The sequence below is a fragment of the Takifugu rubripes genome, chromosome 4 (genome assembly GCF_901000725.2).
Source record: "Takifugu rubripes chromosome 4, fTakRub1.2, whole genome shotgun sequence".
NCBI classification, from domain to species: domain Eukaryota; kingdom Metazoa; phylum Chordata; class Actinopteri; order Tetraodontiformes; family Tetraodontidae; genus Takifugu; species Takifugu rubripes.
Genome location: NC_042288.1, coordinates 13,602,350 through 13,614,720, shown reverse-complemented (window position 1 = coordinate 13,614,720; position 12,371 = coordinate 13,602,350). Strand labels below are relative to the sequence as shown.

The 12,371-nt window shown below is 45.4% G+C and overlaps 1 protein-coding gene across 1 annotated transcript; it reads right to left on the bottom strand.

Annotated features, from left to right (window-relative positions):
* Positions 1–2,635: 2,635 nt before the first annotated feature.
* prim2 (DNA primase subunit 2) lies at positions 2,636–12,189 on the bottom strand. The gene is made up of 14 exons (XM_011603420.2): positions 12,033–12,189; positions 11,264–11,413; positions 10,977–11,089; positions 10,695–10,792; positions 10,494–10,614; positions 9,780–9,875; positions 8,925–9,062; positions 7,238–7,305; positions 6,891–6,963; positions 6,544–6,729; positions 4,832–4,958; positions 4,354–4,436; positions 3,539–3,607; positions 2,636–2,865 (listed from the first exon to the last, which is right to left on the bottom strand). The coding sequence occupies exons 2-14, from the start codon at positions 11,406–11,408 to the stop codon at positions 2,686–2,688; spliced, it is 1,497 nt and encodes a 498-aa protein (XP_011601722.2). The 5' UTR covers positions 11,409–11,413; positions 12,033–12,189; the 3' UTR covers positions 2,636–2,685.
* Positions 12,190–12,371: the final 182 nt, after the last annotated feature.

Here is a 12,371-nt window from a genome sequence, read left to right as displayed (position 1 = left end):
AATCCAAGTGATATTGAGGCGTCTGACAGCTGGAATATAGGCTGGAATGGCAGTCTGAGCCTTTCACATAGGGGGGGAAATAGGGGATCAGAATTTTAATAAAATGCAGAATATTTCATTTTTGCTTCCTTGTGGCTGCCTTCATTTTTCATTCATTTATTTAGTAGTATGATTTCCCGCTGCAGTTATCGTTTCCACCACTAGGTGCCACCAAATCTCACACTGTTGACCTCTTATTTGCTAGTATGCTGACACCCCCACGATCTTCAGCTTAGGAATTGATTTAATAGTTAAAATGTAGCATTTTCCTGATTATGTGAGGTCATTGCAGAATTTGAATGCAAGAATCTGTCTTACATTTTTTCCCGCTCTCATCCCTTCACATTGCTGCTGGCATGTTTTGAATTCTGTCAGGCCTCGAGGCCCCCTACGAGGCGAAGGACCCAAGCAGCGAGGTGCTGCGGGCCTGTTGACAGGCGGCGCCGCTGCCTGCAGCGCTCGCCTGAAAACGCGTTACACTCGACAGGCAAATGTGGAAACACCGGCTCCGAGGAGGCACAGCCAAACAAAGGGGAGTTGTCAAATCCTAACATGTGAGACAGATGCAAGAAGTGGATGTCAGTGATTAAATATGACACGTTCACTTTTACAGTTCTGTCCTGACACAAGTGCAACAAAACCCACAACAGCACAACCTTGAGTAGGCCTGGCATTTAGACGTTTATCGTGATGCTGCTTCTATTATTGGATTATGCAGACGTGCAGAGAAATGCGTGGCGCAGGAAAAATGTGATTAAATCAGGTTTAATTAACCAGAGTTCGGTGGAACGAGTCAGGTCAGTATATCGACCCGGTGCGCGGTGTCGAGATTTAACTGAACGGCCTTGACTTTTTCATTTTCACCTGTCAACACCCAGCGTGTCTGCAGAACGTCTGCAGAACAGAGAACAGAGAACAGGAACCCAGATGATTCGTATGGCAACGTAAATCATCGATGCTTCCCAAGTTAGCTCGTAATTGAGTAAAGGGAACCTTACTGTGTAACTGCAAGTGGATCGCACTTATCAACCTGTCCAGTTAGGAAGCGACACTTTCACCTGCTGTTGTGCTAATGGAACTGACAACAGGTGGAAGGAACCATTAGCAAGAAAATCCCCGTAAAGAAGTGGCTGCAGGCCACAGAGCAGCTCAGATGCTTTGTTAGATTTGCAACCTGGTCCTGCTCAAGGTTTCTTCCTGTCAATTTTGAAAGTAAAGGATGCTGTATAATGAAGAAAGAGAGAGAGAGTTGCTTTGATTTTGAGTGCGATTATAAATCCAGTCCTCGGAGAGTTAATAACTTGGGTTTCCACTATTCCACAATCGAATCAATTTTGCCAATTTCACCTGGTTAGTTTCATTTTTTAGAGACCTGCAATGTGCGATTTAAACGTTCTTAATCTTTCCTTTCACTTTGCCAGGATTTTTTTTTTTAATTTAACAAGGTCCAATTTCACACTTTTGTCGCCCCTGGCAACGCGACTTCCTTTAGTTGAATTGCTCATATACTCCCGTATGCATGGAGGTGTTCACGTGGTGTGTGTAATCCCCCCCCCCACCCCAACTTCTACAAAGGCTACATAAGACAAATGCTGCTGGGCCCTGGATTCAATTTCTTGCCGTTGCGACGGAAGCGCCAAGCCCATGCAACACCCCTGGTCCATGTAACGAGCATTGGGCGACATATCAGGGAGCAAAGCGGGCAAGTTTGCCACTAATGACTGTAAATCCAGCTTCCCGAGACAACGGCCTTCCTCCAGCCTGAGAAGGTGCCAGCTTTGTCAAGGCGATTCGGGCTCCACCAAATAGAAAACATCAAGACCCTGGTGCCGACAGCGGGCCGTTATCCAGTTGCCTTATTATGCCGAATAAATCCTCCCCGTGTCAGGTGCCACGCCTGGATTTGGAGATCTAATTTAATTCCAGTGGTGTGCAGCTCTACGAGCGGCGTGGTGATCCAACCGTGGTCAGAATCTGTCGAAAAGTTGAGAAGCAAATAAAGCCCGCAGAGCAAAAGGCATGTGCAATCCACTCTGGTGCAGACTCTGATTTAGGAGCATTTTTTGGGAGGGGGGTTAATCATTAACTTTTAGAGAGGTGCTGTCATTTAATCACCTGATGCTTTATTGGGTCTCCCAGGCAACCAGGTATTGATGTAATTCAAGGCTGCCTGTTCCAACATCTAACTGGATCCAAAGTTGGTAATCGTGGAAAAGCAACAGGCCATTTCTGGTGCCTGGGGAGGGAAGGTCTTGCTCATTTTGGCGCCTTTTCCGCAGAAACCGGGGGAGAGCGAGGCTGTATCTTCTGACCACATGAGTTCTGGATTAATTACCCCGTGGCTTTAATCCAAGCCACAACAATGCTGCGCAAAATTGTTTATTTCCCTCCACCCGTGTGCCACCATTCATCCGTCCTCCTGCCAGCAGATACAATGAGTGCGTTTCAGACGGCGGGGAAATTCTCCCGATTATCGACCCTCGAAACCGCAGCTTTGCCAAAACACGGAGCGCCGAGAGGGTCCGGAAACAATGCCGGTCCAGGTCGGGGGGGGGGGGGGGGGGGGGGGGGGGAGGAGAATACAACATCAAACAGGTGAGAAACAAAACCAGAGATTTAATGAAAACCAACATTTGTTAAATAAAATCAGCCGTCTTGAAAGAAAGAGTCCAGGTCTTCGGACATTTCTGCCAACCCCCCAGCGGCTTCCTGCGACCGCTGCGGGACATCCGCCTCTCGCTTCAGGTCCTTTCCTCCACCCAGGATCTTCTGGCTCTCTATGAAGTACTGGTTGGGGTGACTGAGCGAGAAGTTGGCATCGTCGACCTGTCGACACGCGAGGCAGAAGGTTTAAAACATGTCGAGAAGCGAGCGCCTCGATTCCCTGTCGGACGATAAACAAACGAAGCGCGTTGCTGGTAGAGAATCTACGTTATTACAGCATATAGAAAACTGCAACCTGTCAAAATCGGAGTAAGAAGTTGTTCCAGGCTCTTTAAGGCCGTCACAGTTTGATCGCCGGCTGCACCTAAACCATCTAGTTTAACATCTCTGCCTCGCCGGTTTGACAGATCGGTTATTTTTAACCACGCGGAGGCCTTTGTTGTTGATTAACTTCTCTCTTTTTTTTTAAGTATCTGGAGTACAAGGGTTCCCAAACTTTCAAGCACCTCTGCATATGAAAGAGGAACTTTGTGTAAAGTGGCCTGGAGGAGGATCCCCCCCCATCAAAACAGATCCAAACAAAATGTCTAGCACAGATGTCACACACGCCGCCGCCCCCCCCCCCCCCCCCCACCCCCCCATCACCACTTCAATCAGAGTCGAGTGTGACTGAAAGGGATGATGAGTCAAACCTAAAGAGATTAAACTAAATCAGTATCCAGGGGGGACAAAGTGGATGTAAATGCTATAATAAACTTGGAAAAATGAAGTGGTTTTGACAGGCAGGAAGTGACGGCGGTTTGGCCACAGGTAACCCTCTTCACGCCCCACTTACATTGTGCGTTAACTCAAAGTACTTCTGGCACGCCAGCTGGTAGTGCATCCCCTTCACCAGCTCCAGGATCTGCCAACAACCATAAGAACATTTTCATTACGTTTATTAAGGGAGCGAAGACATCGGGCTCGTTTCAGCTGATTAAGCTTTGCAGAAATCAACATGACACCTTTTTCATCAACTATGTGAATTTCTCTGTAAAATTCAGGTTGTTGTTTTTTTCAAGCCAGACTTTAGGAGGACAACATCCATAAAAGGGAAAGTCTTTAGCATTCTCCCGTTCTGGAATCATTATTCCTGATGGTACCGTCCAGGTGTGACTGGATGCTCAATCCTGGGGCTGGTAGTCAGCCAATCATAGGCTGTTCACAGCCTCCAACAGATACTTTATGATTGTAGTTAATGAAATACGAGAATTATAAAAAAAAGCATAATAGCAGAGAGTTTTGCTTCTAATACCAATACAAAAATGGAGGTGCTGGACGTCTGGCCGACACATTGTGGAAGAGGTTAAAACAATATTGAATCCACTGTATCATTATGCCTCCGACAACAATGGAAGCTTGCGCTATTATTCATTCCCTTTCTGGACCCGTGTGAAATAGGATTCCCGCTGGCCTCGCCGTGCCCTCGGCCGGCTCTGTATCACATGCGGCGGCGCTCTGACAACGCTGAAATGCAGCAGGCATCTAAAAGGCTCAATTACCGAGACTCTTAATGCCCAGAGCTAATGTCGCTGCAGTCAGAAATGAGTCTTAATGTCCTGTTTTCTATGCTGAAGTGAGTGAGATTGGTGGGGGGGTTAATGAAGCCACCTGACTGATTCCACTGGGGGGAACCTTGTAGACCTGCAGCTTCTGCTTCAGCAGCTCAGGGTCGCTGTGTCGGAATGGGCATCCTATCAAGACAAAAGGCGTTTAGAACAACTGCATCTAAACACAGTGTGATATACAGGAAACAGTTATTAGTGTGGAAATATTACATTAGTAGAGCTTAGAGACTTTTGTATCATTTGTATTTTGCTGTGCTGTTAATTATCTGACTAAATCTGTAGGTGTTGAACACAATTATGGTCATTCTGATATTCATATATATTTTTTTTTTTAAAAATGAAAGCAGCTGGAGGCTCAAAAGAAAGACTGTCTAGTATCTGCTCTGAAATGCCTGTTCTCCTGCCCTCAGCTAAGCTCTGAAAGTTTCTTTCCCCCCTCCATTGTTGGATTGTCCTGTACTTCAGCCTCAGCGGTGTTTTGTCACACGGTTAATGGCTCCCTCTGACAGCCACCGACTCACCGTGATGGTCGCCTTGACCCGGCGCGTTTGACAAAATCACCTTCATGCAGCTGTAGGGGGTGTAGTCGGTCCGCTTGCCTTCTCTGCCGAACATGTGGCGGACGCTGTAGGCGTACGCTTTGTCAAACTGGGGAGACAGACGGAGGAGAGGATGAAGAGGGACACGACTGCGAGAAGGACACGAACGGGCTGCAACAGACGCCGGTGTCTATCATGTCAGCTGTGACCGAGCGTTTCCATCTATGAGAAATAAAGCTGCTGGTCAAAGAGCTGCTGAGGGCCGTCGCACTTCGGATCCGGATCATAAACGGTGCCATACGAGCGCTGTTGGGTTGCTGTCCGGGGAACGTTTAAGGAAAGTTAAAATCCCAGCCTGCCGAGGTCCCGCAGTGGCTTGAGAAACGTAGACATACGAATGGAACATACATGTAAAATTAGCATTAATTAATTAACAATATTGATTATTCTGCATCACATGATGCAATTAAGTTATGAATAAAAGCTTCGCAACTGAGTGTTCTGGGTTTTTTATTGCACATACTGGCTGAAACATTCTGGGAAAACGTGCGCAAAAACCAGTGGCAGCAAAGTAGGACACAGTCAAAGGGATTATATATATATACGGACGTGTGTGTGTGTGTGTGTGTGTGTGTGTGTGTGTGGTTGCTCAGGCGACCGCCCAGAGTGGATACAACTGTACATTCATTTCCACTTGTTTGTGAGAAAATATGGAGCAATAAAGAATAGCATAGATCCTCAGGGAATCTAAAATACTACCTCTGCAGTGAAGGTTCCGGCACAAAAGCCCATTTGTTTTTCTTTTTTTCCCTACTTTGTCTTTCCTGATTTCGAATGGAGCCGTTTGTTTGGTTAGCTATCGCAGGGGTAAAGGATTAGCTTATCTCAAAATGATTTGCTGAACCTTTCAGCTCCATCTTGGTGGTTTCCCGTATCTAACGGTCGCTCTCTTGTGATTTCATGCACGTTAGGTAGCCGACCACACGCTTAATGAATCCACTGAAGGGAAAGAGTAAACTCAATCCGTAAAGTGGAAAATTATTTCATATTTCCTGACCTTCCTGAGGCTTAAAGGCAGCAGGAAGTAGGCTGACGCAGCCTCTCCTTATAGCTCCCTTCTCTGAGGACTTACCCGTCACTCAGTCGCTCTAAAGGCGGCTCTTTTAGTGATAGCTGGAGCATGCCAGACAAAATAGAAAAGTCTTTTTCACAAACTAAAACCATCCCACAGAGGCAGCCATTATGTGAGATGAATATTCATTCCTGCAAAACTTAATCAAATCTGAGAGCGTGTAATAGTCTTGGAAAATGACTTGCATATACAGCGAGTGGCTGGATAGAAAAAAGGTCGGTCGGCCTTATAGCAGCAGTTAATAAGGGCTTCATAACAGCAGCCGGAGGGTATTAATGTGAAGTCCCTCGACAAGACAGGCACAGGTTAATTAAGAACTCTGGGCTGTCCAGAGGGAACACAAGCTGCTTCGCAGCACAAAAGCTGGAACTAGAAGTTGTCCTTCACTTTTCAATCAGATCCAAAAAGATTAACGGTTAATAAGTCACTTAATAGGTGCTCTTTGTGCTTGTCATAGGGAGCCAGATCATTTTGCTTTGCCAACTTTGTTAGTTGATATTGTAGGCCAACTGGAAAATGTCTATTAACTGCGATAAAAATGTCCAGCAACGGTCGACGTTACCTTGTCGGCGTCCACTTTTCCTTTCACAAACTCTGATCTCCAGAACTGCAGCGCCTGCTCCAGAGAGAGGCCGATCCCTTTGAGGAAGAGCCCGTACTGCATGCGGCCGCCGTGGCGGAGGTGGTGGTTCTCCCTGAGGCTCTGGTGCAGCTGCCTCATGCAGAGCGGGAAGGACTTCCCTGAAAGCTGCAGACACGAGCATCAGGGCCCTGGAGGTGTCAGCATCTGCGCACCCTGTTTATCGTGCTGTGCCCGATTTAGTTTCCTTGTAAACTACATTACTAAGAGTGCAAATCTAAATTTTAATGGGCGTTAAATAATCCAAGCGGAGATGCAGAGTGACTTACGGAGTCGACCTGTTCCAAGGAGAACTTTCCAACGTTCTTCTGGACGCTGTAATCCTGCCCCACGTATGCATGACTAAAATAACATCAAATAAAATAAATCGGTGAGCTGAACAAATGTTTCACAAGAGGAATACAAGCATTTATTGTAGGAGGTGTGAAAAGAAAATTATGATTACATTGCTTTTTTTATGTCGCTCGGCAATTAGCCCACTAATCTAAAGATGCCCACTAATCCCCACCGACATTAAGGCAACCTGACTTCTTCCACGGGAGTATTAATCAGGGTTCTTCTATTCAAATGGAAATGTAAACACCCTCAACATGTGGGAGCGTTCCGCTCTCCTTACCTGAGGTGGCTGAGCAGCGGCTGGAGCCGTTCGTCAGAATGCACCGCTGGTAAAGAGCGAGCCGTCAGCTGCAGGACAGACGAGCACGTGGGAGACGTTACACGGTGGGGCCTGACGCGCCAACGCGGAGCGACACGTGAAGTACCACAGAGGCAGGTCATTAAGAAAAGGTCAAACATTTCAGTCAGACTGTAGATGATCGAGCCTTGATTGGATTTTCCTGCAGCCGTTGCTCTGCTCGCCGTTACAAGTGCGTTAACGGGAACGGAGCGGCACGTCTGTAGGCACGCATTAAGGGACTGGAAAAGGAAAAGGGACCAAAAATGAGGCTTGTGAATGTGAAAAAGGTGCACGAAGAAGAACAACAAAATAGTTGTACAACTAAATATGTAGGCCAGATGGAGGTCAGTCCAGAGGCGCTGCTGCTTCCTGCGCCCTGGTCTAACCAGACCTCTGTGCTTTTGATGGTGGGAAAACCAGAGCATCCGGAGGAAGCCCACACACAAATACGGGCCAACGGAACACAGAACGGCCTGCTGTAGCTGGGGATCGAACCCGTGACCTTGCTCTGGTGGAGGGTTTTCATGCTAGTATCTGCGATGTGGTGGCGAGATGCCAGAGCAAATTCAGGTTAAAGCAAATTAGGCGGACTGTAGCCTAAAAGGGCTGCAGTGCAACAAACACATTGAATTTCTCCGATAAAGAAACCACTGGAGCTGTCCGAGCGTGTCCCAGTGTGTTTCTTGCATCCTGCTTGTGAATAAATCTAAAAACAATAATCACTCAACAGTTAATTCATCAATGGGGGGAATCATTACTGTGCTCACTCTTGTTGCTAACTTGATGCTAAAGACGGCACAGATGCTCCTAATTATTCTGCTGACTGAATATTCTTTGATTCTAAGTGAAAACGGTCTTTTTGCCAGAACGTGAATGATGATTTCAGGTATAGAGTCTGTAATTACCTGCAAGGCTTTAGAGTTTCAGTACGCCCTCTCGCTAAATCATTAATTTGTTTCACATCACTGACAAAAAAAACCCCTCTATTTATAAATTCAAACGCCACCAAACGTCTCCTCGCATGCTTCATAAAGGCCTCCTTTGTGTTTTATGTCCCTCTGGGCATTCAGTGCAGCACAGAGTGCGTTAATATCACCTCTGCTGCTTTGGAAAAACGAACAAACAACTAAATATGTGGGGAAAGAATAACCAGCAGGCCTGCAGGGACGTGTTCCTCAGGACATGTCAGGTCATACACATTCCTCTCATGCTGAACTTCCCCCGCTGCCCTCTGGGCACCGAGGGCAACGGTGGCTGCAACAGGCAACAAATGTGCCGTGCAGAACCAGGCAGATCGTGCGGAGAGGACGCATTAACATAAATGTGTGCGTGCAAAGTGGAAACAAGGGTGTAAAAATGAAGCCTTCTGCACTGAATCAGAGGGCTGATAAAAATCAGTGGATTTGCAGGGCAGTAAAAACGGTGTACCTTATCTTTAAATGACAAATTAATCGTTTAATTAATCGCGGGTGCCGTTCAAAATCAGCCTGTGTAATTATTACCCTCTCCAACCACTGGGTGGCAGCAAAAACTGGCGTGCGGAGGAGAAAGACGGAGAGGGGTGTGTAAAGACAGACACAACCTGCTGAAAGAGAGAAACGACCTGACTGTGAGGCAGGAGACTTACTGCGAGGGCTTTGGAGAGTCGGGTGCGGAAGTCGTTGAGCACAATGGTGACGATGTCCTGGTGAGGGATGTAGGCGTAGCCCGCCCTGAGGTACACCTTCCTCGTTCGCACAAGATCCAGAGCATCTTGAAAGGGAACCTTTGACATGCCAGTCGACATTATTAATTCCATGCCTTCATTTTAAAAATGGTTATTTAGAACTGATGTTGGGGCCTGGAAAGTGAGGCTAGCAAAGCCTCCATGGCAACAATGTTTAGGAGAGCACGGCATCCATTTACATTCTGTCTGCAAATAAAACCAATCTGTAACATTTAGAATGTAAATTTAAAGCCGACCGGCTTGCTGTGGCATTTAGCAGCTTTCCTTCAGAGGATAGATAAAGCATTGTTTAAATCCATTCAGCTGTGAACGTCTGGTGGAGGAGCCACAATCTACCAATTAGTGCAGCCAAATTAAGTAGGAGAAAACACCGATCTTCCTCTAATTTCACTTCTTTTTTCTTTTTTTTTTTTTAAACGCACACCAACACGGTTTAATGTGTTGCATTTCTTTTTTCCAAGTCATCCGATTACCTCTTGTTAAGATTTAAGTTTAAAACCAACAGGGTTTAAGACACCTGAGGAAAGACCTGCCTCACGGAACCCCTTCAAATGGGACCAGATGCTGTTGCCACTGGTGCTGGTGGTACAGCCCAACAACCAGTCCAACAGGCGTCGGGACTGAATACAACACCAGACAATCATGGGGGGGGTCGGCTGTGAATGATGTAAGCACCTATTCTTTTTAAGGAGAAGGACCAGCTTTGTAACCCTCTTGGAATTATTATTTTATATGCTCCACATTGTAGGAACTCACTTTGTAGAAGTCCTGCTGCTCCACTGTAATCCCGCTGACGCCATAAGTGGAGTCTATTAGTTCTCTCTGCAGTTCCGACTTCTCCTCCGCGCTAATCTAAAATACCAGAGATGAAGAAGAAAAGGATGAAGGATTTCACTGGGGAGCGGAAAATACGCTCGTGCTGGGAAATTTAAGAACTGACATCAGATGAATGCGTCATGTTTCTCCTTGCTTAAGTATAGTGATGTTCCTTTTAATTGTTTCACCGTTTACTATTGATGGACGTGTTTGAGGTGGATGAAGGTCAACACAGAACTATTCACAAGTGATTTTAAATACTGTGACTGACACTGATCTTGGACAATAACTGTTTAAAAAGAATAAATCATTTAAAAAGGCTTTAAGGTTTTAAATTCGGTCCTATTACAGTTAACAAATAGCGCCATCTAGTGGTGGAAGAACTCTTTAGTCCTTATTTGATGGTACTTCCATATCATATTTGGTAAACTTCTGTCTGAGGTTTAACTAATGAATACTAACTTCTACCATTTACTAAGAGGCACAGCTGTGTTACAGTATTGGTCTTAACATTTGGCTCAGATTTGATTATTCCAGAGGGAGCTGCACCACTCGAGAAGTCCGCTGTAAATAACACACCTGGAACTTTATATTGCAGCATTTTTTAAATATCCAACACAGAAGTCGTCCTCTTTACAACAAATTAATACTCACTGCGTCATACTGCAGGTTATTCCTGTGGAGAAATTCCAGCTTTTGCTTGGAGTGAAGCTCACTGAAGCGATAGCGGAAAAGATCTACTTCCTGTTGTATAAACCATCGTCTCAATTCCTCCCTGTAAGGATTATGCACACTCCTTCATCTCCGTCTCCCATATTCACGTTGGCTTCCCGGAGGCGGTGCCGACACACTTACGTCTGGCAGTAGGCGAGTCGCAGGATGAAGTGGGAGATGTGGTCCTTCCTCCGTTTTTCACACTCGCTCAGTCCACCTGGAGGGATTTTTCTGTCATCCTAAAAAGACATCGAGGAGGAAAGCTGCTCGTTATTGAGTCAAAGTATCCTGGGACTAAAGATGGAAACGAAACCAGAATTCCATATGAGACGTTACGGCGAATACCAAACTTATTGATCCCGGCAGGGAAATTCCTCAGGTCATTAAAAAAAAAACCCACAAGGGTCACTTAAAGATACTCACAGTTTCTGATCTGTAGGGAAAGTTCAGATTCTTGGACTCGCTCTCCAGTTTCTTTTTGTACTGCTCAGATAGTTTCACGTAGCTCACTCCCAGAGTCTCGATGGTCTTAAGCACTGCGGAGGCAATTACAGAAGAAGACAAAAAACGAAGTCTGCTAAATATAAGAAGTATGAAAATATGACAAGGACGCAAAATCTGGCGTTGAAACCTTATCAAATGTTTTACACATCAGCTTAAAGTGAAAGTCAGCGTTTTTTCAGACAAGCAGAGCAGATCCGGTGTCTCACGTTTCAGACGCTCCACGGCGAACGTTTCAAATTCATTGAGAGAGATGTTTTCAAGAGGAGGCTGCACATAAAATTGCACAGCGTGTTCGTAGAGCTCCGACTGAGCGTTGAGGTTCACCTTCCTCCTCCTGCCGGAGAACAGCATCGTTCCTGCAATAAAGGGAAGAAGAGTTTTCTTTTCAAATCAAAACTGAACCATCAGGTCTCAAGCAAAAGGCCCATCTGCATATATATATACATATATCTGGTGAACAGTTGTGAGTAGATCAGTCAGCCACAGAAAGGTGCACAACTATTGGGCAACATGTCACTGATTTGCGTGCTGTTATTCAACGTATAGAATGTAGTCGTTGTCTCTTAAAACACGTAAAACGTAACTTTTCTAGCATTTAGAGAACAACAGCTGACGTTTTTATTGACCACTCTTATTTTTCCAGTTAACAACATCTAAATGTGAAACCAGGACAATGCGGATTCGTTATGGAGAATAAGGAATCAAATGGATTTAATGCTTAAGTTAAATCCAGCAGAGATATAACCTGTCATATATATGCTAATGTATTGAGATTTAACTTAACTATATACCACGCAGTTAAATGAAAACAAGAGGGTAAAAGACCTCATTTCTCAATCGATAGACAACATCGCCAAGATACTCCGCGATGGCAGCTGCAAGCTTACACGTAGCTTACTAGCAAACATCGGCCTGTTAAAGATAACACACGAGTTAGGAATTCCATTAGGACATTAAACACTTTCGAGATATTACCGAGTTTATGGTGGAGACGCTTCTTCCAGGCTCGATCCCGCCAAACGGTGAACTGTTTGACGAACGCGGGTAAATCGTGACGTCATCAGTCCAACCAGGAAGAGAAAGTCTCTGGGAGCACTTGTTTTCTACATCGGCTCGACCCGTAAATTGCTTCATCCTGGGTATTACGACTTCTACGCAACAACTAGACATTCTAGTTAGGTGCTGAATATTATGCTGTAAAAAGTCAAACAAAGGAAGATTTAGAGATTTGTAATTTGTTTGGCCCCTTTTTTCGCTTGACGTGTTATTTTCATTTGTATTTAATCTCAAACGCACCCGGTAGTTACGTAAACT